Source organism: Equus caballus, chromosome 4 (genome assembly GCF_041296265.1).
Source record: "Equus caballus isolate H_3958 breed thoroughbred chromosome 4, TB-T2T, whole genome shotgun sequence".
Classification (NCBI taxonomy): Eukaryota; Metazoa; Chordata; class Mammalia; order Perissodactyla; family Equidae; genus Equus; species Equus caballus.
This window is the reverse complement of record NC_091687.1, coordinates 10,081,110-10,102,838: the sequence shown is the minus strand read 5'-3', so window position 1 is coordinate 10,102,838 and position 21,729 is coordinate 10,081,110. Positions and strand designations below refer to the sequence as shown.

Below are 21,729 nucleotides of genomic sequence, written 5' to 3'. Positions count from 1 at the left end.
TTTTCTGTTTGTCTACAGAGTGCATTTATTTTGAAAATGGATAGCCCTTACCAGTCTCTAGCCTTTACCAGTCTCTTTTTATGGAAATCGGTGACTGTCACTGGACGTTGACCATATGTGGATGTTTGCTATTGTAATATTTAGTCTCTCTTTCCTGCCCCGTTTTATGGAGTGTAAATATGTTGGCGCTCCGCTTGACCATTTGCATTGGGTCTCCCATTTTGGAAAGAAACGAAAGCAGTCACTTAACAGTCACCCAGGTCCTCTTTTGTAGATACAGAAATGATTCAGAAACTAACAGTAGTGGTTTGAAATCTGCCCCCTTCCCTTTTTTATTTTTTGGTAGGAATGCTTATCTATTTCAAGATTTTCAAGTTCTAAAAACTGCTGTTATGATTGTGATACAAGAGGACAGTGGTACTCAAGTCAATTTCAGATTAAGGTAGTTACATGCCCGTATGTCTTTGAGAATCTAATTTAGGGTGATAAAGTAGTAGTTTAAGGAACCTGAGGCCAAAGTACATCGTGAACTTGAATCTGTCCTGGGTTTGAATTTGGGCTTATAACTTGCTGGCTGTGTGACCCTGGATGAATTAGTTAACTGCCCCATTTCCCTATTCTGTGAAATGGAGACAAATAACATTCCGACCTGGCAGAATATTGGAGAAAAGTGTGTGATAGGGATGAGCCATAGTAAATTTTCAGTAAATATTAGTTGCAACCCTTTGACATCGCAAACTGTATTCTGAAGGAATCATTTCTTTTTCAGCTGTTTTAAACTCTTCTCATTTAGCTTCTCCTTTATGTCATGAGGAAAATAAAGGAAAATTAGTTCTTGCGAGTTTAGAAATTCATACAGTTTTAACATTTTGAAGGAAATAGTTTTTTCTTTGAGTTACTTTTGGTTTAAAATTGCATTATATACATTGCTTATAAAATTGTTTTATGTGGTATTTTGTAGCATTTATTACTGGCTTGTTAAATAACATTGGCACGCACGTTGACCCAATTCTGCTGATTCACCGCATTAAGGAAGGAATGGAGATTCCCAATTTGAGAGATTCCTTGGTTAAAATTCTGCAAGATTACAATTTGCAAGTAAGTGTCCTTTCTTGGACAAATAAGCATGCTGAGTGGTTGACTAACTACTAGATAAACTTTTCCAGGGTTTATTTTAGATAGCAGTCAAATAATTCAATTTGATAATTACATTTTATTTAGGCCCAGATGTCTAGAAAACTGCTCACATGGAGAAACTAGAACTATCAACCTTTAAGGAAGCCATCGAATGTTTTAACCATCCCCAAATTTCTCTTCCTAATGAGCAGACGTTCGTACATTTATGTAGTAAGTACAGCATGGCATCGGAGAGGGCGTGAGAGTGGTGACCATGCTGTTAGGTCAGACCTCCCAAACCGTTTTTAGGTAGAATGAGTATTGTGTCCATTTAGAAGAATAAAAAAAAAAATGTTTCTCAAATAGTTTGATAATTTCCTGAAGCCACTCATTAACCCACTGCCTGAAACATGTTAAAATACAGGATTTTATTTAACCTTTTGTCTGTTTTCTAGATTAGTACAACTTTAATCCATAATAATTCAGAATTTGTGATAAGAGCAATGGACCCCATTATTTCCATATAAGTAATTAATATGCTAATTACAAAGTATCCTAATCTTTTCTTTAAAAGGACTCTAACAATTACTATTTTTCCAGATGCTGGTAGCTTCCATAGAACTTGAAACTATTTAAAGTCCATTTCTTTAACAATTCAGACCGTTCTTTCTTTCCCTCCTTCATTCGAAAATGAGTTTTTGTTATAATATGGATGAAATTCCTTTCCTGGAAACAAAGATTTTTCACGTAGAGTCAAAAGATAAGGTTGTGGTGGAGAGAAATGGTTACGAGGGTGAGTAAGGAGAGGAGCGTAGTGAGGAGGATGTGTGGAGCCTGGAGTGACCATGAAGGGTGCAGAGTGGGGGCCTGCCTGCTGAACTCGGGGTGGTGGCCTCAGATTAGAGATGTGAGAGATGAAAAAGAGTGACAGAGCTGGAGGGACAAGAGCTGTGGCCAGGGAGTGGGATATTGTTAACATTAAAATTTCCAAAGGAATCCTTGCGAATATGTTCAAAAAGTGGGATGAAGGTTAAGGTCATTGGCGTGGAATTCTGAGAGAAACTGTGAGGACACAATGAGTCATCCAAGTGGGCATTGAGGAACGTGGGGTTGGGGGCTGTAGGCCAACTCCAGCCTTCTCGGTGAACTGGAGACTAACCTCGCAGCCCACAGGTGACGGTGGTCTTACTGGGAACACAGCTTCAAAGGCTTAAAGCTTAGGAGAAAAGGTTTCCCCGAAGGCGGGATGTGAGAGAACAAGGAGCCTTCACGCAGGAGGGCTTGTGGGAAATCGGGGTCGTGGGAAAGAAAGGGGTATTTGGTTAAGGCAAAGAGGCAAAGGAGAGGACCTATCCTATGAAAAGCTCCAAGGTATACACGTATTTATTTACAGTGGAATCTGGAGGTTTGCAGATGACCCAGGGAAAGGTTATCAGAGGGGGAATGGGAGAGGCAAGGAAGGAAAGAGGAATAAGGGAATGGGGTAATAGGCGAGGAGAGGTGACCTGGGAGCTTACGTTTTGTGCAGTGCCCAAGGGACAAAGAAAAGTGATCCGGGCAGGAAATAATCCACTGAGTCCGAGGCTTGCAATTGGGCTTTGGGGAAAGCCGTTCAGTGTCAGACCTTATAAAGCTCTGGATGTGAGTTTGGGAATGATCTGTACTTAATTGGCTCTTAGCACCCCTTGTATGCCAGGATATGCGCAAAGTTTCAAACTCAGATTTATTGGGAAGTCATTTATGTCTCTCTGAACCACTCTGCCCCCAGGAAGATGAGGAAATAATTACCCCTTCTCCCCTCCAGCTGTCGTGCATGAAGCCCAGCCTCCAGGTTGAAAAATAGGCCTTACTTTTTTCCCAGCCTCTCCAGTGCCTGCAGCAGCACCTAATGGATCCCTCTTACTAGCTCTTCATCCAGAGAACCAAGCGCATGGACACCAGTGGGTCTCACTGCTCGTTCATTTTTTTACGAGTAAATTTGCATAGTTCTGAGTCAGTCGGCAATAAAAGTAAAATTATTATTAGATGTGAAATGGATTCCGTTATTAAAATTATCCGCTAAAACAGCTGCTAAGTCAATATTTTATCCTCTTAATTATATTTTAAAATGTACTGAGAGCTTTCCTTAAGATGTGTAAGTGTGCAGTGGGTGCTGTGTTAAGGAGGCCAGCGGGTCCAAAGAGTGGTGGCTGCCTGTAGAGCCCCAGGCCACGGAGGGGCTTCTGGGACGGAAGCGGAGGGACCCACGGGGACAGGGGCAGAGCTTCTGGGATCTGCTGCACCTGTGGTCTCCCCTGGAGCTCTGACATCTTGTGGGAGGATGCAGAGAAAAAGTGGTCTACTGGGGCAGGGTCTTCAAAGAACTCCAGGGAATACTTCCTTCTTACACATGGAGAAAGAGTTGAGAAGTTTTTCTATGAAAAAGGCTACTGTTTTTCATTAATGACCATTTATTTTCTTTCTCTAGGCAACCTGTTAGGGATCACTGTAAAAATAAGTCTATTTATAGAGTGTTTTGAAGTTTCCAGAAAAGTTTAACATACGTTTTCATTTGATTCTGTCCAGCCTTTATTTTTTTCATAAAACTATGGTTGATTTTCACGTGTTCTAACCAGATAAAAAATTGCCAACCCTGTTAATCCCCAAAATCAGCGTGCAGGTGCATGAATTTGCAAGAATTTGGAACCTACTGTGTATGGGGAGCCGGGTGGTAGGGGGAATGACCCTGGAGGAATTAAGAACCATTTAGTAAGCGTGGGGATCTGTGGTCAGATGTTAGAGAAGGGCTGTCACGGGGCCTCTCAGCACCTCTTCTTGCTGATAGGCACTGGGGATCTCTACGAGGGAGAGTCACGGTAGAGCACACAGCATTTGAAAATTTATTTGGCCACTGAAAATGCTTTCAGAGATCTCTCGTTAGCCAATTGCTAATTGGAAAGAGAGAGGGTAGGGGCCGGCCCCATGGCCGAGTGGTTGAGTTCGCGTGATCTACTTCAGTGGCCCAGGGTTTCTCAGGTTCGGATCCTGGACACGGACACGGCACCGCTCATCAGGCCACACTGAGGCAGCGTCCCACATGCCACAACTAGAAGGGCCCACAACTAGAATATACAACTCTGTACTGGGGGGATTTGGGGAGAAAAAGAAAAAAGATTGGCAACAGTTGTTAGCTCAGGTGCCAATCTTTAAAACAAAAAAAGAGTAGAGAACATTTTGGGCGAAAAACTTACAATGAAATCTTTTCTGGTTTTAAAATTTCATGTTTTCTAAACTGCAACAACTTTCTTCAACTGAAGTTTAGCATTAGGCGTGTTAGATGTCTGTGACATCATTAAAGTTAAGGAAGTAATATAATCAACCACATTATCAATGTTTAAGTTTTTAAAATTTATTTTAACTTACCATCATATGTTTTTATACTTTGTTACGTTGTTAGTATAATTAGTCAACAAATTTTAAAGCCTCATAAAGTCAGTAAGATACCAGTAGCCCTTAGCATACTTCATAAACTTAAAATGTTTCCAGGTCTGATATCAAGGATAAATAGCATTTGATTTGATATAAATTATTTATAAAACAATTTGGTATAATTGCTATTTCAATTTTTATATTAAATTGACCACAATTTCCAAATTATTTTTGTGCTATAAATTTTTTATATTTTTATTTATAAATTTAGCATGTATTTATTTAGCATTTATATTCATTTCTGTTGTGGTTTTTTTCTCTGAAGAATTCCAGGATCTTTATTCATAAACATTTCTCCTTTGACAGTCTAATTTGAGGGTCATTTTTCCTTCACAATGGTCCTTTAGGAACTGTCATCTCCATTTTACCGGTGAGAAGACTGAGTCTCAAAATGGTTAAATGACTTGCCAGTCTGGGAAGGTGATGAACTGGATTTGAACCCAGATCCTCTGACTAAATCTTGTGTATTTCTCACTGATTGTCCCATTGTTCTCTGGAGATGCACTCATTGTACCGACAGAAGATTATACAGGATTAGCGTGGAGTATGAACAGGCAGCCTGTTGTCTATAAAGACCAGTGGATGTGATGTTTGCAGACCTGGACTCTGGTCCTGGCTTTGCCATTAACAAGCCTGTTGACCTTTGGGAGGGCACATAAGTTTTCTGGAAATATTTTCCCATTTGATTAAACCAGTGTTTGTCAAGCCTGACTACACACCAGAATTATGTGAATTCTTTTTAAAATTACCTAGTTCAGGTACCACCCCAGATCTGCTGGATTAGAGTTTCTTGGGGAAGACTAGGGACTGTGCTTAAACCTCCTGGCTATTTCTGACACTCTCGGCCGGGCGCCGGGTGTGCATTGACGTTTCGGAACCTCGAGAGTGGATGATGTTAAAGTGTCTTCTGTCTCAAGTTCCTGACAGAGTCATTTCATAAACACGCCTTTATATAGTGATTGCAGCTGCACGGTGTTAATGTTTCAGTGTAAATCCTCCATAATACTTATTTTGGAATCTCTAATAACGCAGCTAGATTTTTAGGTATGATTTTTTTAAATGCCATATGTTTGATTGTTTATAAACACATTTATGTAAAGATTTGAGTGCCTGCTGCGTCAGATACTGCGCTAGGTTCTAACAGGGCCTCCACGTACTGTCTCAGACACCTGGAGGGGAGTGAGCTACAGCCCTTTGCTCAAGCAGCTCATGGTCTGAATTAATATTTCTGGGAGAAGTAAAAAGCTTTAACACTTCCATTTTGTTAAACCTCACACATGTACACACACATACGCACACACTGGTGAAAACTGATTCCAGATATCTCCATGCCTGTCAGAGTTATTTTCTTGTACTTACATTTGCTACAATCCCCATTTCTTTATCATTTCCCATATCTCTCTACATTGAAATCCAGAGACAAATAAAGAGGAAACGGTGAATTCTTTCTTATCTGCCTTTTTTTGGTCCACATGGGTTTTTTTTTGACTAGCAGTATATAAGCTCTTAATTTCCTCTAAGAGATAGTTTTTAAATTTATAAATCCCTGAAATGAACTTTTAAGATAAAATGGATTTTTTTTCCTTTCAAACTATTTCAATTTGGCCTCATCACAGCTTTTCGGTGGCATAGGTGGCCTATGACAACCAACTCTAGCTTCTTTACTCCATTTGGTACGTGCATACTTTGTGCTATTGTAAATTTAAATATAACTGTATTTATAATATTGTTTTTGAACTCCAACATAAGACCTTGGAGTCTGTCTTTTCCTTCTTACTTCTCTGTGGTTCATCATCTTTGATAGTAATTCTAATGAGAAGCAAAGCTTTTTCAAGTAGAACTCGAATCCCATTGTGGCCTAAATGATGGATTAGAAATTAGGTAAAATGGTGTCCCAGTCTCGCTCTGGTGTCATATTGAGGGCTTGTAAAACCAGGTAACTGTCTGTCGTTTGCAGTTCTAATGATAAGCAGTGGAGCACGAACAAAGCAATGTCAGCAAAAAGTTCAACATTCAAAGCGTCTTTTAAAATAAAAATTTCAGAAACTCGGCAATTTTTTATGGCATTTTTCCCACAGCAGCTGTTTCTAATGAACCATAGTAACTTCGCTGATGTATGGTTCTTTTATTGCTTTATGAAATATCTGTGGGTCAGGTGCTTTGCTTTAGGTTGGGATTATTATCAATGATGATGAATTGCAAAGAAGAAGGAAAAATGGAGAGAATCTAGAGTCTCATCTGGGTTTTCAACAGCTGTCTTAAAAATGCATTCTTATTTCTGTTAACGGTAGAACGAGGTGTGCTTGTAACAGACTGATTACAGAAGCTACAACTGATTGTCTTGAAAATGGTGAAGAGGAAAAAATAAAGGTAATGTTAGTAAAACAGAATTTAGAAAAACTTAGAACTATGGAGGGAAACTGTGGTATAAAGAAAATGAGAGTGGTTGAGAAAGATGTAAGAAGAAGTTGGCCCATTGATTTGAATAATCTTGGAAATACAAGGGACAGTCCCATAGGGAAAATGAATCTCTGAAAGATAATATTCTACTTGCTAAGCACTGCCTACAAGTATTTTTTTGAGATGAAAGTTAATGCCATTGTGAAAGTGAGGCAAGAACAGACCAGACAGTGGTTTCTTTACCTCTGTGAAATTCTAATATGATATAGATTACAAAGCAAAGATTAATAGTGGTTCTGTCTTATTTACCAAGTGGAGACATTTCATAGATGACAAGATAAGGGTGTTTCAAACTGATTTTAGTTTCTGAAAGTGATATCAGAGGCTGCCCAACACGGGGAAACAAAGGTAAAACAGGAGGAAACAGACAAGAAAGATCTTGCTGGGCAAAAATTTACTTGCTCGTTAAAAGGCCAGTAGGCCTGATTTGGAAAACAGGGACTACGTTTTGTGGAGAGGGGAGAGATGATTCCTAAAACTGCATACTTTAGCGTAACTTCTGTAGTCTACAAATATTGTGGAAACATCACAAAGTGTATTTGTGAATTCCATAAAGTCTAAGAAAAAGGTATGGGAAAACAACCAGTATAACCATAAAAAAGAGAGTCCTTGTAGACTAATTTTAAGTCTTTAACAAAATTTAAAGTAAGTAAAGAATAAGTTTATTTCATCAAATATCAGGTTCAGTGGTAAAGACTAAGATCTTAAGAATTCAAGTATAATACATTCAAGAGTAAATCTAGATGTAATCTATCTTGATAGATATCTGCCTTGCTTAGCATAGTGAACAGTATATAAACTAGAAATTGATTTTTCTAAACCAGAGAAGCTTTAAATTTCAGGATACATGACACACTGAACTGAATACCCATTTCCTATTAAAAAAAAATGTTAAATAGGATACAGTCGTGCACCACATAACAATGTTTCAGTCAGTGACAGACTGCATTGATGTACCATAAGACTGGTGCCATGTAGCCTAGGTGTGTAGTAGGCTATACCATCCAGGTTTGTGTAAGTGGACTCTGATGCTCGCACAATGATGAAATTCCCTAGCAACACGTTCAGAATGTATCCCCGTTGTTAAGCAACACGTAACTGTATTAAAAAGAATTTATTTTTATAATTCATAGCAGATTTCAAAAGATATAACCAGGTACCAGGAAATACTGAGAGACAGTAAATCCAAAGTGGCAATGGAGGGTTGTTGCTGTGGCAGCCCTCTGGAGTAGCAGATACAGTTACTGGATTATGGGCTTCTAATATTTATGTGGAAGCAGGAGAAATAGCTACTGGCCCACCTAAAGTGAGGAACTAAAATCAAATGCCCTGCACAAAGCCTGAGTCTCAAGCCATAGAAAAAATCTACTCTTGGGGCTGGCCCGGTGGCGCAGCGGTTAAGTGCACACGTTCTGCTTCGGTGGCCCAGGGTTTGCCAGTTCAGATCCCAGGTGCAGACGTGGCACCACGTGGCAAGCCACGCTGTGGCAGGTGTCCCATATATAAAGTAGAGGAAGATGTGCACGGATGTTAGCTCAGGGCCAGTCTTCCTCAGCAAAAAGAGGAGGATTGGCAGCAGTTAGCTCAGGACTAATCTTCCTCAAAGAAAGAAAAAATCTACTCTCTGGTTTTGTAAAATTCCAAGGGAACTAGCCGTCTCCTCAGGGGTTAGTGGGAGAGAAGGTTGGGGAAGAACAGAAGGCCCACAAGAAATCGTAGGATCTGAAGTTACACTATACTGCTTGTGAAAACTCTTCTAGGACCATTGAAATCCCTGGAGACTTCCAAACGAGCAAAAGTGAAGCCACTCAGGATGGTGTTCCCTCAAATAGGGTACACGGGACTCTCCGTTGATGGTGAGCTCACAAGAGAAAGAATTATGAACTGTATCCTGAGGGGTAGTCAGGAGATACAGTGCACAAAAGAATGTGAAGTGATATGATAATCTTAGTATTTCCAAGCACTGAAAATACTAGATCAGTCTCAAAGGCATTATTAATAAGTTCATTTAAAGTGAAGCTATGAAAGAAAGAATAGATACCATAATAAAAAATAGAAAAGTATGATTGAAAATGGGAATATTTGAGAAATAACCAGGTAGAACTCTTTGAAATTATGTATGTGTATGTGTGTATTCATTTAAATTATCCAGTGGACAAAATAAATAGTAGATTAGACACAGCTGAAAGGGAGATTTAAAGAACTGGAAGGTAGATCTGATGAAATTCAGCATGCAGCACAGAGAAATTGAGATAGAAAATATAAAAGAGTGCTTAACAGAGACGTGGAGGTTAGAATGAAAATGTCCTCAGCAAAGGAGTCCCAGAGGAGAGAATAAAAGGAATAATAAAATAGGAACACCTCCGACAAAATTGATCAAGAAAAATCATGAGTGTGAAGGTCAGAAAGTGGTAAAGACCACCTCCGTAAGCCAGCTGCTACTGTCTGACTTCAGCCGTCAGTGTTTTAACAAAGGCACTCATGGAAAATACCAAATGTGTCCGTTTGAGGGTGACATCAGTGTCAGCAACAGCACATTCTTCATGAGTCACTGATGGAGTTGCTACTGGGAATCCATGGTGAACACAATGCCTTGCCCGGTGTCTGATACTGGGAACAACACCTATGTAACACCACACCATTCTTGTACAATCTTTCACTCACCACCTCTGATTGCCTTCAGTTTACTGCAGATTTTATAGAATAAATAACTCTTTTGTACAGGTGTTAAGTCTCATTTTTTTATGTACCTGTCTGGCATCATGTAAGTGAAAATTAAAATGTTTTTCCGACTTGGAGCCTTAGGTTTGATCAAATGAAGTAGAAAGTAACATACTCTACCACAGTAAGCTGTGTTTGTGTATTTCCCCTTTTCCTGGCTGTGTGCCTCTGAATACTGAAGTGTTTCCTAGACAATGCTTTCTGCGGGCAGATGGATTGTACCTATGTAGAAAAATGTAATCCTGGTGAAGAAATGGTTCCTTCTTAGTTTGCATTTTTTGCTGTTTCTTTTTTGTTTGCAGACACTGTGGCTTCTGTCTAGACTGTGGGACCCGCCCTTCTTGTATTATTCATGCAGTGGGCATTAACACCCAACTGAGGGCAGAGCCAGCTCTTTTTGAAACATTTTACCAAAGATACTGTAATTGACACTATTTTTCAAGTTTTTATTTTGGTGTTGGAGGTTGAGCAGCTTTATATGTTTGCTTAGAAATTTTCTCAAAGTTTGCTGACATCTGTATTAGATTTTTTTCTTACCGTATTTGATATTTTTCTCTCCTTCCTGTATTTAATGCTTTAATGATGTCTGTCAAAGTTCTAATGTCTTTTTTAAATGAATCAGAAAAATTCAATTTCTAGGAGCATTTTAAAGAATAAAACTTCATAGAGAGTTTCTCAATTAATACATAAATAGCAAAATCATGTTATTTCCCGCTGATCGGTGCTAGAAGCGGCAAGTAGAGAAACTTTACTCTGGATATCAGTTCTGTTCTTGACTGTCTGCCTTCCTGTGATTGGGGAAGCCCTCGGGCTGCGTTCCCTCAGAGCCAGCGCTCCTTGGGATGGGAGCGGGGCTCGTGTTACTGAGATGAGTTGGGGATGGGGCCCACAAGTTGGCGATGCCCTTGCTTCCCTTCCCTGGTGGCACAAACTGAAAGCCTGAGAGCAGAACGCCCTTGTAGGTTTTAGAGTTGAGAGTGACTTAGTGTGAAGAATGGCAGGATGCACCTCGACAGCAGCATTTGCTGTGACCCAGAGCTGGACCGCCGCGAGGCAGTGATGTCTTCATTATGTGAATGGCCATGCCAGTTCTGTGTGACTGCACAGACCCACGTGTAAGAAGGCACATTGGGCCAGAAGAGGAAGCTGCGGCCACTGTACGGAGCTTCTCAGTCCTTTAGGCCCTGAATGTCTCCCTCTTTGAAAAGCAGCAACAAGTTCCTGTAATAAAATATCATCTGGGTGCCAGCCTGGTGGCACAGTGGTTAAGTTCACATATTCCGCTTTGGCGGCCCAGGGTTCGCTGGTTCGGATCCTGGGTGCAGACCTATGCACTGCTTGTCAAGCATGCTGTGGTAGGTGTCCCACATATAAAGTAGAGGAAGTTGGGCACGGATGTTAGCTCAGGGCCAGTCTTCCTCAGGAAAATAGAGGAAGATTGGCAGCAGGTGTTAGCTCAGGGCTAATCTTCCTCAGAAAAGAAAGTGGCATCTGTCTTAAGCATACGTCACATAGCCTCTCCCAATTTCCTATTAAATTACCCAAGAAGACCCAGAAAAGGGTGGAAACTCATGCAGTGGCCAGCCGAGGCGGTTTGAAAGGTGATGTGGGTTGCCTCTCCCTGCTGTCGCCCTGCCTAAAGGCAGGTGGGTGGTCCTTGTCTCCATCATGCCCCCAGCTCTGAAACGGAGTGGGTACCAACCAGAAGGGGTAGTCAGCCTCAACTGTCTGCATCCTGACTTCTCAGACTGCCGAGGTGTTGCTAGGGCTCGTTATCCTCCAGGCAGGGAAAATAAGCCTACAAAGTAACAGGAAAAATGCATAAAGAAGCAAAAGATACAGTACCAAGATGAAGAATAAGAAAATGAATCTCGTCACAGGATATTTAATATCTGTGGTCATTCTACAGTTGTCAGCCCCATAAGAGTCACTGAATGTGAGGGTTAAGGTAGTCAGTTAATAGTTTACACAGCACATTGACAGCATTATGCTAAATGGTTTGGATGGATTGGAAGAAAAGAAGGACAGACTGCACCCTGGAGGGGGTTCAGGACAGACATCATGTCTGCTTAGGTTCCTTCTCTATGCCCTGTTCCTTGTACATGATAGGACCCAGTACATATTTGTGCAGTAAATAGATGAATTTATTAAAGAAATGGATGGTTTTGGAGTCAGTTTTCCATCCTGGGCAAAGATCTGGAGGTTGGAATGAGCAGGTCATGGAGGTGCCAAACTCTGCCAGAAAGAATGTGTTAGGAAGCCCCATAAGATTATAATAAGGGTAGATAATATAGGCCCTTCCTTGCCAGACTTTGGAATTTGTAATTGATTTTTTTTTTTCCTGAGGAAGATTCACCCTGAGATAACATCTGTGCCAGTCTTCCTCTATTTTGTATGTGGGTCGCCACCACAGCATGGCCGCCACTGAGTGGTGTAGGTCTGCGCCCAGCAACTGAACCCAGGCTGTCGAAGCAGAGCGTGCTGAATTTAACCACTAGGTCCCAGGACCAGCCCCCGTATTTGATTTTACAAGCACTATGAGAAACACTCTATGTTCATTAGAACAAAATGCAGAGTCCTGACCAATTGGAGGCTGGAAAGGTTGGTCTGGCAGTAGTTTGGAGGCAAGAAGGTGCTGAGGGCAGGGGACAGTGATGGCTTCTTTGGAATATCTCAAACAATGATTTTCTGAATTCCCAGTTAGAAGATTCTCTCCCATCTTGGAGTCTTTTTCAGATGCCTTTTGTTTTTACGCTGTGTGCATTAGATTCTGCTTCGTGAAGGCTGCAAGAAGATTCTCGTAGCAGACTCTTTGTCCTTACTGAAGAAGATGCACCGAACTCAGATGAAAGGTGTTCTGGTCGATGGTGGGTATAATTGAAATAATCATGTTGGAAACATATGCCTTGCTTTCAGAAGAGACAGCAAAGAGAAACATTGTGTAATCCCACATGTGTGCATGTGTGTTTCCTTGCAGAGGAAAACATCTGTGAATCGTGTCTTTCCCCGATTCTTCCATCAGGTAAAATGGTTGGTGGGGGGTGGGATCCCCAAATATGTGTCAATGACAAGTGGAATTAAAATTTTGGAGTTTGCTGATTACTATGTATAAAATTATATAACTTTTGGGATAATACAGTTTAGAGAAGGATTTCATTCCACATCCCTACTCAGTTGAGTGCTGATGCTGCCATTCCTTGGAACGGAGATTCTGAAGCTGCAGGCTGAGTGGGCATCACTCACCAGGCAGGCTTGTTAAAACTCTGATTGCCGGTCCCAGGTTCTGATCCAGTAGTCCCAGGGTGAGACCTGAGAATTTGCATTTTTAACAAGTTCCCAGGTCATGTGGCCACAACTGGTTCAGGAGCCATTCTTTGAGGACCACTGCTCTAGAGTAAAATAAAACAAAACGAAAGACTACCATCAACATGTTGGAATTCCAAGGTGGAAAAACCGTGTGCGTATCCAGGGAAACAAATCGTAGATAGCTTCTCCTGTTCTTTAAACTTTTCCTCTGCTATTTGGTTGTAGGCACCCAAGTCATCGCACATTTCAGTGGAAGGGTGATACTCACCATCTAATGGGCACTGTGATTCCATTAAAGACATGAGCATTTGTTTATTTATAGTCCTTGGTAGATAGATATATCTTGGTGTATAGTCAAAGGCCCTTACGTGAGGATCCTATGACATGAGGAGGAAATTCCGTAATTTCAAAGTAGAAATTAAAGCGTGGTTGTTGGGATGCTAAAGAACACTTTGTTTTTTTTTAAAGATTGGCACCCGAGCTAACATTTGTTGCCAATCTTTTTTTTTCTTCTTCTTCTCCCCAAAGCCCCCCAGTACATAGTTGTATGTTCTAGTTGCAGGTCCCTCTGGTTGTGGCATGTGGGACGCCACCTCAGCATGTCCTGAAGAGCAGTGCCATGTCCATGCCCAGGATCTGAACCAGCAAAACTCTGGATGGAGGAAGTGGAGCGTGCGAACTTAACCACTTGGCCATGGGGCTGGCCCCTAAAAAACACTTTTTTTAACATGAATTCCACATAGAGAAGTACTAAATGACCTAGTTGATAGAGCATTTACTTAGCTTTAAGAGATTATTTAATAGGGCAGAAGCACGAGAAGTCATTCCACTTAAGGTCTCTTCTAGAGGAAATAGGTTTGGATTTTAAGTGCTTACATTAAAAACTGCAGGGGGCGTGCTGGCCAAGTGGCTTAGTGGTTAAGTTCGCGTGCTCCACTTCAGTGGCCCAGGGTTCATGAGTTCAGATCCCAGGCTCGGACCTACACACCACTTATCAAGCCATGCTGTGGCAGTGTCCTGCATGCAAAATAGAGGAAGATTGGCACAAATGTTCACTGAGGGCCAATCTTCCTCACCAAAAAAAAAAACCAAAAAACAAAAAAACCCTGCAGTGGGCACAAGAAAAGAAGTGAGCTTTCATGGTGTTCTGGGCAGTGTTTTAATAGAAAGAGACCATATGCACCCTCACTGTATAGTTAGATAAAATTTCTGCAAAAGTGCAGTACAACACAAGGTCGCAGCCTCAGATTTTAACCCAGCTCTGCCCTGAAGCCAGTGAACGGTCTTGGCAAGGGCAGTAGGTGAACTGGCAGAAGGCGTGTTTATAAAGCCACGAAATTGGCTTCAGGATATGGCAGGTCACAATTTCATGTGGGGAGCTGATCAGGAGGAAAGATTGCACACGCACATACTGATTCTAATTTTAAAAATAAACGTGGTTGCATTTGCTGGGAAATTGACCCCAGTCTGTAGTTGTGGTACCTGACATGGAGGCCAGGCAAGATCTCAAATGCAGTGTCTACTCTGCATGTGATGGCACCGCCCTCAGGAACACGTTTGTCAGTAAGTGGTCCTCCGAAGGCAGCTCCTTGCTAGAAAATTAAACCACAGCTGGATTTGCAGACGCAACTGGTTTTGGAAGTTCCCGATCTGCTTGTTGCGTTGACCTCTTCTCCCTTTTCTGCCGTCTGCCTCCAGATGCAGCCAAGCCCTTCAGCGTGGTGATCTTCCACTGCCGGCATATGTTTCACAAGGAGTGCCTGCCCGTGCCCAGCATGGTGAGTGGGCGCCTGGCAACCAGCAACTGAAGAGAAATTGAGGCAATGAGAGGGATGTGCCCAAAATTACCACCTCAGGGCCTCAAAATTATAATATGTGTAGTTTTATGTCACAGAAGAAAAATGCATTTGTCTGTTTCTCAAAGGTAAAAATGCTTAGCATGCTACAGTAAACGTAATGAAAGCGTGTTCATTTAAGTGAATCCGTACAGGTAAGATTGATGGCTGTTGCTATGGAGATGTGAGAGCCAGCGAGAGCTGTTCTCTATTTTGTATGACTGTCTCAGCCTGATTGCTGTGTCATGACACTGCTCTTTTTTAGTGTCAGGTCACGTTCTCCCATGTCCCCCAGGTCACCTTAGACGCGTTTTGCTGTGGGGTGTCCTTTGACTCACCCAGTAACAGCTGGTGTAGACGGACTCCGAGAACCAGCAGGCATCTCCAGGAGGCGGAGTAACATTTCCCAGCTTCCTCCGTGCCCCCGACTACTGCTCCCATGACGTCTCTGAACACAAGAGAAGGAGGAGAAGGGGTGGTTGTAACTCCGCTCTTTCATTACGTTTGTAGGCCTCCCCCGCGCAGTTCTGCAACATTTGCAGCGCGAAGCACCGCGGACCGGGAAGTGCCATCCTGGAGATGAAAAAGTAGCGCAGGCCGCTCGCCAGCGCCCCCTCGCCGCTCCTGGATCACTGTCTGCGACAGCCGGGGCGTTTGTTGACGCCAGCGCTGTGAAGAGATTTGTACGCGTCTGTGTCATGTTCAGGAAAAGCTGCTTCATCTTCACCTGTCTACCAGAGGTTTCTCTTTGCAGTTGAGAAAGATGTTAGGGTTCACCCTATCCATGCCTTGAAATGTGGGTTCCCGGGCAATCTTTCGTCATTTATTTCTTTGGCTCATTCTTTGGTTAGGAATGGAAACATAAGTCAGCGAGTTGGAAAGGAATTTTTTAGATCCTAGTAAAACTATTCGGCCGTAAAGTGGACTGCTGAGTTATCCCCAGCTGTCCGAGAGCATCGCCAGTGCGGCCGTCCAGCCAGCTCCTGCCACAGCTTGGACCTTATTTCCATACACTCTGCTGGCCGCAGTGCTCACCTTCTGGGTTTGGCTTTTTTATATATGTCATCAACTGTGATTATCTTCTTAATAAGCATTTAATGAAACGTCATGCAAATTGTTGCTTATTCAGTGATGTCTGGGAATAACATGAGCAGGCTGACGTCATGCCGTTTTACATTGACCAGTCCCACGTTCCGTGTGTCCTGACAACTGGCAGTGTCTGGCCCTGGCAGGCACACAGCCTTTGTTGATTGAATAAATGTTACCTCTGCTTATTGTGAAAGACTCCCTTTGACTGGGTTGAGCAACTTCAATCAGGAATTCTAGCACCTTCATAAGGAAAGGAAGAGAGCTTCAGCATCTTAGAGTGTGAGTAATTGTGGTTGGGTTTGGCTAGCAGGCAGGAAGTGAGTGGCGCTGTAGAATCCGAGAGGGATTCTCCAGAGAGATGGGAGTGCGTAATGCCAGAACGTGAGCATAAGGATGTTTTCTGGAGCCTTTGCCCTCAGAGAATGTAGGGAGCGTAGAACAGAGGGAGAGAATTCAAGCTTGTGACTGTGTCTTGGCTTCCTCTGTCTGGGTATATATTGCCATCTGCTAATGGATGTAAAAGTGTGAAAAACACACGCACACTGGCCGTGCTCTGTCAGTCCCATAAACGGGGATAAATATGGCTTCTGCTGCTCTCTCTTTGGGGAGAGGGCAGGATGCTAATGAGTACTGAGCACATCCTCACCACCAAAGTTGGCCCCGCCCTTTCCCTGAGCAGCATCTCAGTGAATTCCCACGGCTCCCCCAGCGAGAAGAGAGTGAGTGTATCCCTCGGTTTACTGAGGAGGAAACCAAAATGCAGAGATGTCACCCCAGGCGCAAAGGTGACAGCCTGACTCCAGAGCAGGACTCTGCTTTAAGAAATCAGGGCCAAGTGCAGAAGAAACGCACAGGGCGTCTCTTCACACTGGAGTTACAAAGAATATTCTCTAACAGACAGCAGACTTTCTCTGTCTTGACTATTTAGAACTGGAAAGTCCTTTGTTGTAAGTGCATGTCAGCCTCAGCCCTCTGTTTGCTTATTCCAAGACGAGAGTCCTTTCTGCTTCGCTGCTCGTTTTCAGTTTTCATGTTTGTTTTTGTTTTAACCAGAGGAACCCTTCCTTCACAAAAAACCACACAGGTAAAAAGCAAGCCTGCTCCGTTGTGCTGGAGAAGAGGACCGTAGCTGCCAGCGTGTTTCCCATCCTCTCCTTAGGGAAGGCCATTCCAACTGTCACACAGCCAAGTTCAAAGTTACTTTGTGACGGCAGTTTTATTTTGCTTTTGTTTTTAGCCAAAAGAATTTTATACTAGTTTAAGTATGTTCATTTTTGAGAATTTGTGAGAACTTCTCAAGAAGTTTTTAATTAATTTGGTGGTGGTTATAGTGTGAAACTATATTTTAATATTAAATATAATATTTAATATTTTAATATATATTTAATATTTTAATGTCAAACACTTGTTGAGCAGGGGCTATGTGTCAGGCACTGTTACAGGTGCTTTGCACCTGTCATCTCGTTCTGTCATCCCACCCACCCCGAGAGCTGGGCACCAGCCCATCCTCATCTCATAGACGACGAAACAGGAGCACATGAGGGTCAGGCCTTGTCTCCGGGCCAGGAGCAGGCACGTGGTAAGCTGGAATTCACAGCCAGGCAGTCGGCCTTCAGAGTCCATGCTCTTAACCACTGCATATTTGATCCTTTTTGTAAAAAAGTGGTTATTTGACCTGTTTTGATCAGTGTATAGAAAACAAAACCCACTCTAGTAGAAGAAAGGAATTACTCATAAGGTATCGAAGGCTCCCAGAATCACAGAGGACTGAAGAAACACCCAGGGCGCGTGTGCAGGAACACCTCCCGGGGCACGCCCGGCTGCACAGAGCCGTGCAAAGAGTTATTTTGAAGTAAACTTTGTGTAAATGAAAGTATACACATTTCTCAGTTTCTTTTAAAGTTCACTCTCAGTAACACTAAATAAGGAATATTATGTGTACATATGTGTATAGGAGACGTTTCTACGTGCAAATATCACACCAGTTTATTCTGGTTTCTCTTATCAAGAGCAGGCTATTAAAACTCCACCAGTTTTGATACCAAACAGGAACTTTCAGTTCCCAGGCACTATGCCTGGACTCGAAGCTCATTGTCACTTGATAAAATCTGGAAGAAATGCCATCCTCTTTGCTCCCACAGTGCAGGTTTGGGGATGATTAGAATCAGTGAAGAGAAGACGGGAGAGAGAAGAAAAGACTCGGCCTCTAGCAGCAGGTGTCCCAGAGTTAGCCGCTCCCCCGTCCCCTCTTTACGTCCACCCAGAATGGTGGTTCTGAAATGAACACGCGGTCACGTCGTTCCTCTTCTCCAAACCCTCAGGAGTCCCCACGCGCTGTACGTGGAAGGGCTTTTGGTTTGGGGCTTGACCTGTACAACCCATCGCATTTAACTCGGCAGCCTCCTCTGTGTCACTGCCTGAGCTCCAGCCTTTACAGATTGGCTTGTGGTTCCCTTTACCTTCCTGCCGCTCTCCGTCTTCCAGGGCTCCGCTCAGGGGGACCCCCCGCTTGCTGACCCCCTCAAGCTGGGCAGGAGACCTCTCACTTGTCCTCTCACAGCACCCGGGGCTCCCTCTGCCGTTGTCCCACCACACTGCGTTTGTCTGTGTGGCAAATATCATCTCGGTCCACAAACTCAGGTCTACAAACATAGAACGTTTAAACCTTCTCAAGTCTATAGTCTACCTAGTGGCATAAATTTCATCTTAGTTCAGGGTAAACTAACAAATCAGGCTCTTCTGGATAGTTCAGGGACCCCTTCTCTCCTGGGTTGCCTCTAAGTTCTGAGGTGGTGGCAAGGATCTTCTCACTGTGTCCAGGATCAATGAGAAGGAGGCATCTGGCCAGTCAACCTCTGTGCGTACTGGCATTGGCTGAAATGCCCTCATCCCCCCAGCCTTCCATCACCTGCCTCTGCTGCCAGCATCTCTTAGATGGTTGCCATCCCAGCTAGTCTCTGGTCCTCAGTCCTCGTACTGACCCTGCTGCTCCTGGCCACCAAGCCTCTGCAGTCCCCCGCCTCCTGCAGCAGCGCCCCCCCCACCCCCCGCCTCTGTCTGCCTCGTGGCTCTGATGCTCTGGGAAATTCAGACTTGCCAGCCAAGTTGGTCTTTCTCTGTTGCTTCCTCACCATGCCCAAGAGTGTGAGTGTGTGTGAGGGGGGATTGCAAAAGGTGGGCATATGGTTTGCAAGGCTTGCTACTTCTCAAAGGAAATGGAAAGTGGGGACCTTCTGTTCTCAAAGCTCCACACCTGCCTGCTGAGTCCATCTCTACTGCATCCCCACGTGAGAACCGGTTCCGGAGTACAGGGCCAGGCGCCCCTCCCTCCTCAGCTCTCTTCTCCCTGAGTCTGTCTCCTCCTCTTGCTCTGCCCCGGTCTGGTTGAACGTTTCCTTATTGGGGCAGTGGAACTGCCTCTCACATTATCGTGTATTGTTTTTGGTGTAAACTGTGGGTTTTGGTACTCAAAAGATGGAGGCTCCTGCAAGCTGTTGATTCAGTAGATGTTTAAGAATCCATTTTGAGGGGCCTGCCAGGTGGCACAGTGGTTAAGTTCTCACATTCTGCTTCGCAGCCCGGGGTTCACCAGTTCAAATCCCGGGCGCGGACGTGGCACTGCTTGTCAAGCCATGCTGTGGTAGGCATCCCACATATAAAGTAGAGGAGGATGGGCATGGATGTTAGCTCAGGGCCAGTCTTCCTCAGCAAAAAGAGGAGGATTGGCAGCAAATGTTAGCTCAGGGCTAATCTTCCTTAAAAAAAAAGAAAAAATTTAAAGGGTCCATTTTGGAACTTAAAATCAAAGATTTACTTTTCCTTCTCTGCTGTATCATCCCTGCCCTTGTTACTCCCTTGCTATGAACAGGGGAGCAGTCGCAGAAAGCCCAAGGGGTGAACAGTCCACCTTGGTTACTGCACCAAAATACCATCCTGCCGGCTCCGTGTCTGTGTCTGTCTCCTACTGTGGGCTATGAGCTCAGTAAAGACAAGGAAGATATTGTGTATATCTTTCCCACAGTAGAGTGACACAAAGGAGCCACTTGAAAATGTTTGTTGAATGAATGAAAGTAAGCCCAGTCTTTCTCCCCTGTTGGAGATTGATATAGAGATATATACTTCATATATAAATAGCATTCTGTGACAGTGAGTGACATAAAATCGTGGCCTATCCTGGTGGACGTTCTTATCTGTAGACCTCTTGTTATTTCTCCCGCCTGGTATTCCTCCCAATCATCCTCACCGCCACCATCTGAAAAAGTCTCATTTGTCTATTTTCTTAATTCTGTAACAGGCACAACTTACTCTCTCGTTCGTCACCCCTGAACCCTCATCTGTGAGTGCTCTTCCTCCTTGGGTCATAACCACTTCCCTCCCAATTTGCCTGCCTCCAATGCCCACACTTCTCTGATTTATTCTGCATCCAGCCTCAACATGCATCTTCCTTCCAGATTAATCCAATCAAGTTCCCAGATACTTTGCTATTCACAGTGCTTACAATCTCTGCTGGTCCGTTTTTCCCATGTTTTCAATTCCCCTCTTCCAGCCTCTCCTCAACTTAAAGCCCACCCAGCCTTCAAAGTCCAGCTGAATGTCTTATCATCTCCCTGTCTTCCCCAGCATCCTCTGCCCCCAACCTAAATTGGTTTGCACTCCAACCTCCCATTGCTGTGGCGCAAACGTAACAAAACTATTCATGTGATACGTTATCCTGTGTGCATGTCTTATCCCCTCAAATGATTTGCTTCTCAACGGAAAGAAATCTCTCAGACTCTCCAGAGGCATGCTACTGAAGGGGCACTCGGTAATGCCCTTTGATGGACTGAGCGGGACCTCATCCTCCCTCTGCGTGTGGGATTCTTTCCTCAGGAAGGAATGTTGGGGATATATGGTGGGAAGAGATGGAGAAGAAGCCTGCCAGCTTGGGTCGCTGCTGTGATTATCTTGATACTTGACGGCTCCATGGGTCCATCCGCTTTCCATAGTTCCCTTTCGTGCTGTGGCTTCCTAAAAGCGAACCTTTCTATCCATTGTCAAAAACCAGACACATTGGGAAGGCCCTTAGCTCCAGACACTGTAAACGCCTCAATGGGTCCTATCACTACAGGTCAGTGTATTCAAATGAATTAAACTAAGGCATTTTTGCCAAAATTAATCCAGCTTTTTGCCCCAGTTATTCCAAATAGCTTCACTTCCCCTTTGCTTTGATATTGGCACATCAGTGATGTATTTTCAAAATTCGATCAACTCCTCTCTGACCACAATGACCGTATAATTTGTGATCCCCAGCAGGGCATTCTGAGAATGTGAGGAGACACTATTAAAAATTACTCCAAGCCAACAGGACTGTCCCTTAGGTGTCCCTAAGAATTATGTCACCCTCTCTGTGACTCACAGTACTGTTGGTTCAGTCCTACTTGTAACAGAAGGAGGAAAATCATGTCACTTAAAGCCAAAACTGACAGTAAGTTCTGCCTTCTAAGGGAAATTGTGCAAGTCATACCCGTGGAATAAATAGATATACTGCTCACTTGGAAAGACTGACTGATGGGGGATGGACGTAGAGGTTGCGGAGGGAGAGAGGAAGCGCCAGAACTTCAAAAGCTCTTCAAAGTCCTTGTTGCAAAGCAGAGCCAGTTATTGGCATTTTAAATAATCAAAGTTACCCAGCGCTCTGTCAGGAAGGAAGAGCTGAGTTGCTCTGCTTTCTAAAGCGAGGGAAATTGAGAGGCGA

General features: G+C 43.4%; 1 protein-coding gene across 10 annotated transcripts in view; it reads left to right on the top strand.

The window, feature by feature from the left end:
- The window catches only part of VPS41 (VPS41 subunit of HOPS complex), a 178,661-nt gene extending 162,473 nt beyond the window's left edge, over positions 1–16,188 (top strand). For 6 of the 10 annotated variants that reach the window (XM_023638941.2, XM_005609089.4, XM_023638942.2 and 3 more), the window contains 5 exons: positions 962–1,098; positions 12,533–12,632; positions 12,743–12,787; positions 14,770–14,849; positions 15,417–16,188. In XM_023638941.2, coding sequence (XP_023494709.1) covers positions 962–1,098; positions 12,533–12,632; positions 12,743–12,787; positions 14,770–14,849; positions 15,417–15,497 — 443 coding nt within the window. In that variant the 3' untranslated portion in view covers positions 15,498–16,188. Of the gene's footprint in view, positions 1–961; positions 1,099–2,920; positions 3,141–12,532; positions 12,633–12,742; positions 12,788–14,769; positions 14,850–15,416 lie in introns of those variants that run through there. The other 4 variants (XM_070265504.1, XM_014738948.3, XM_070265503.1 and 1 more) reach the window with 2 other exon arrangements.
- Positions 16,189–21,729: the final 5,541 nt, after the last annotated feature.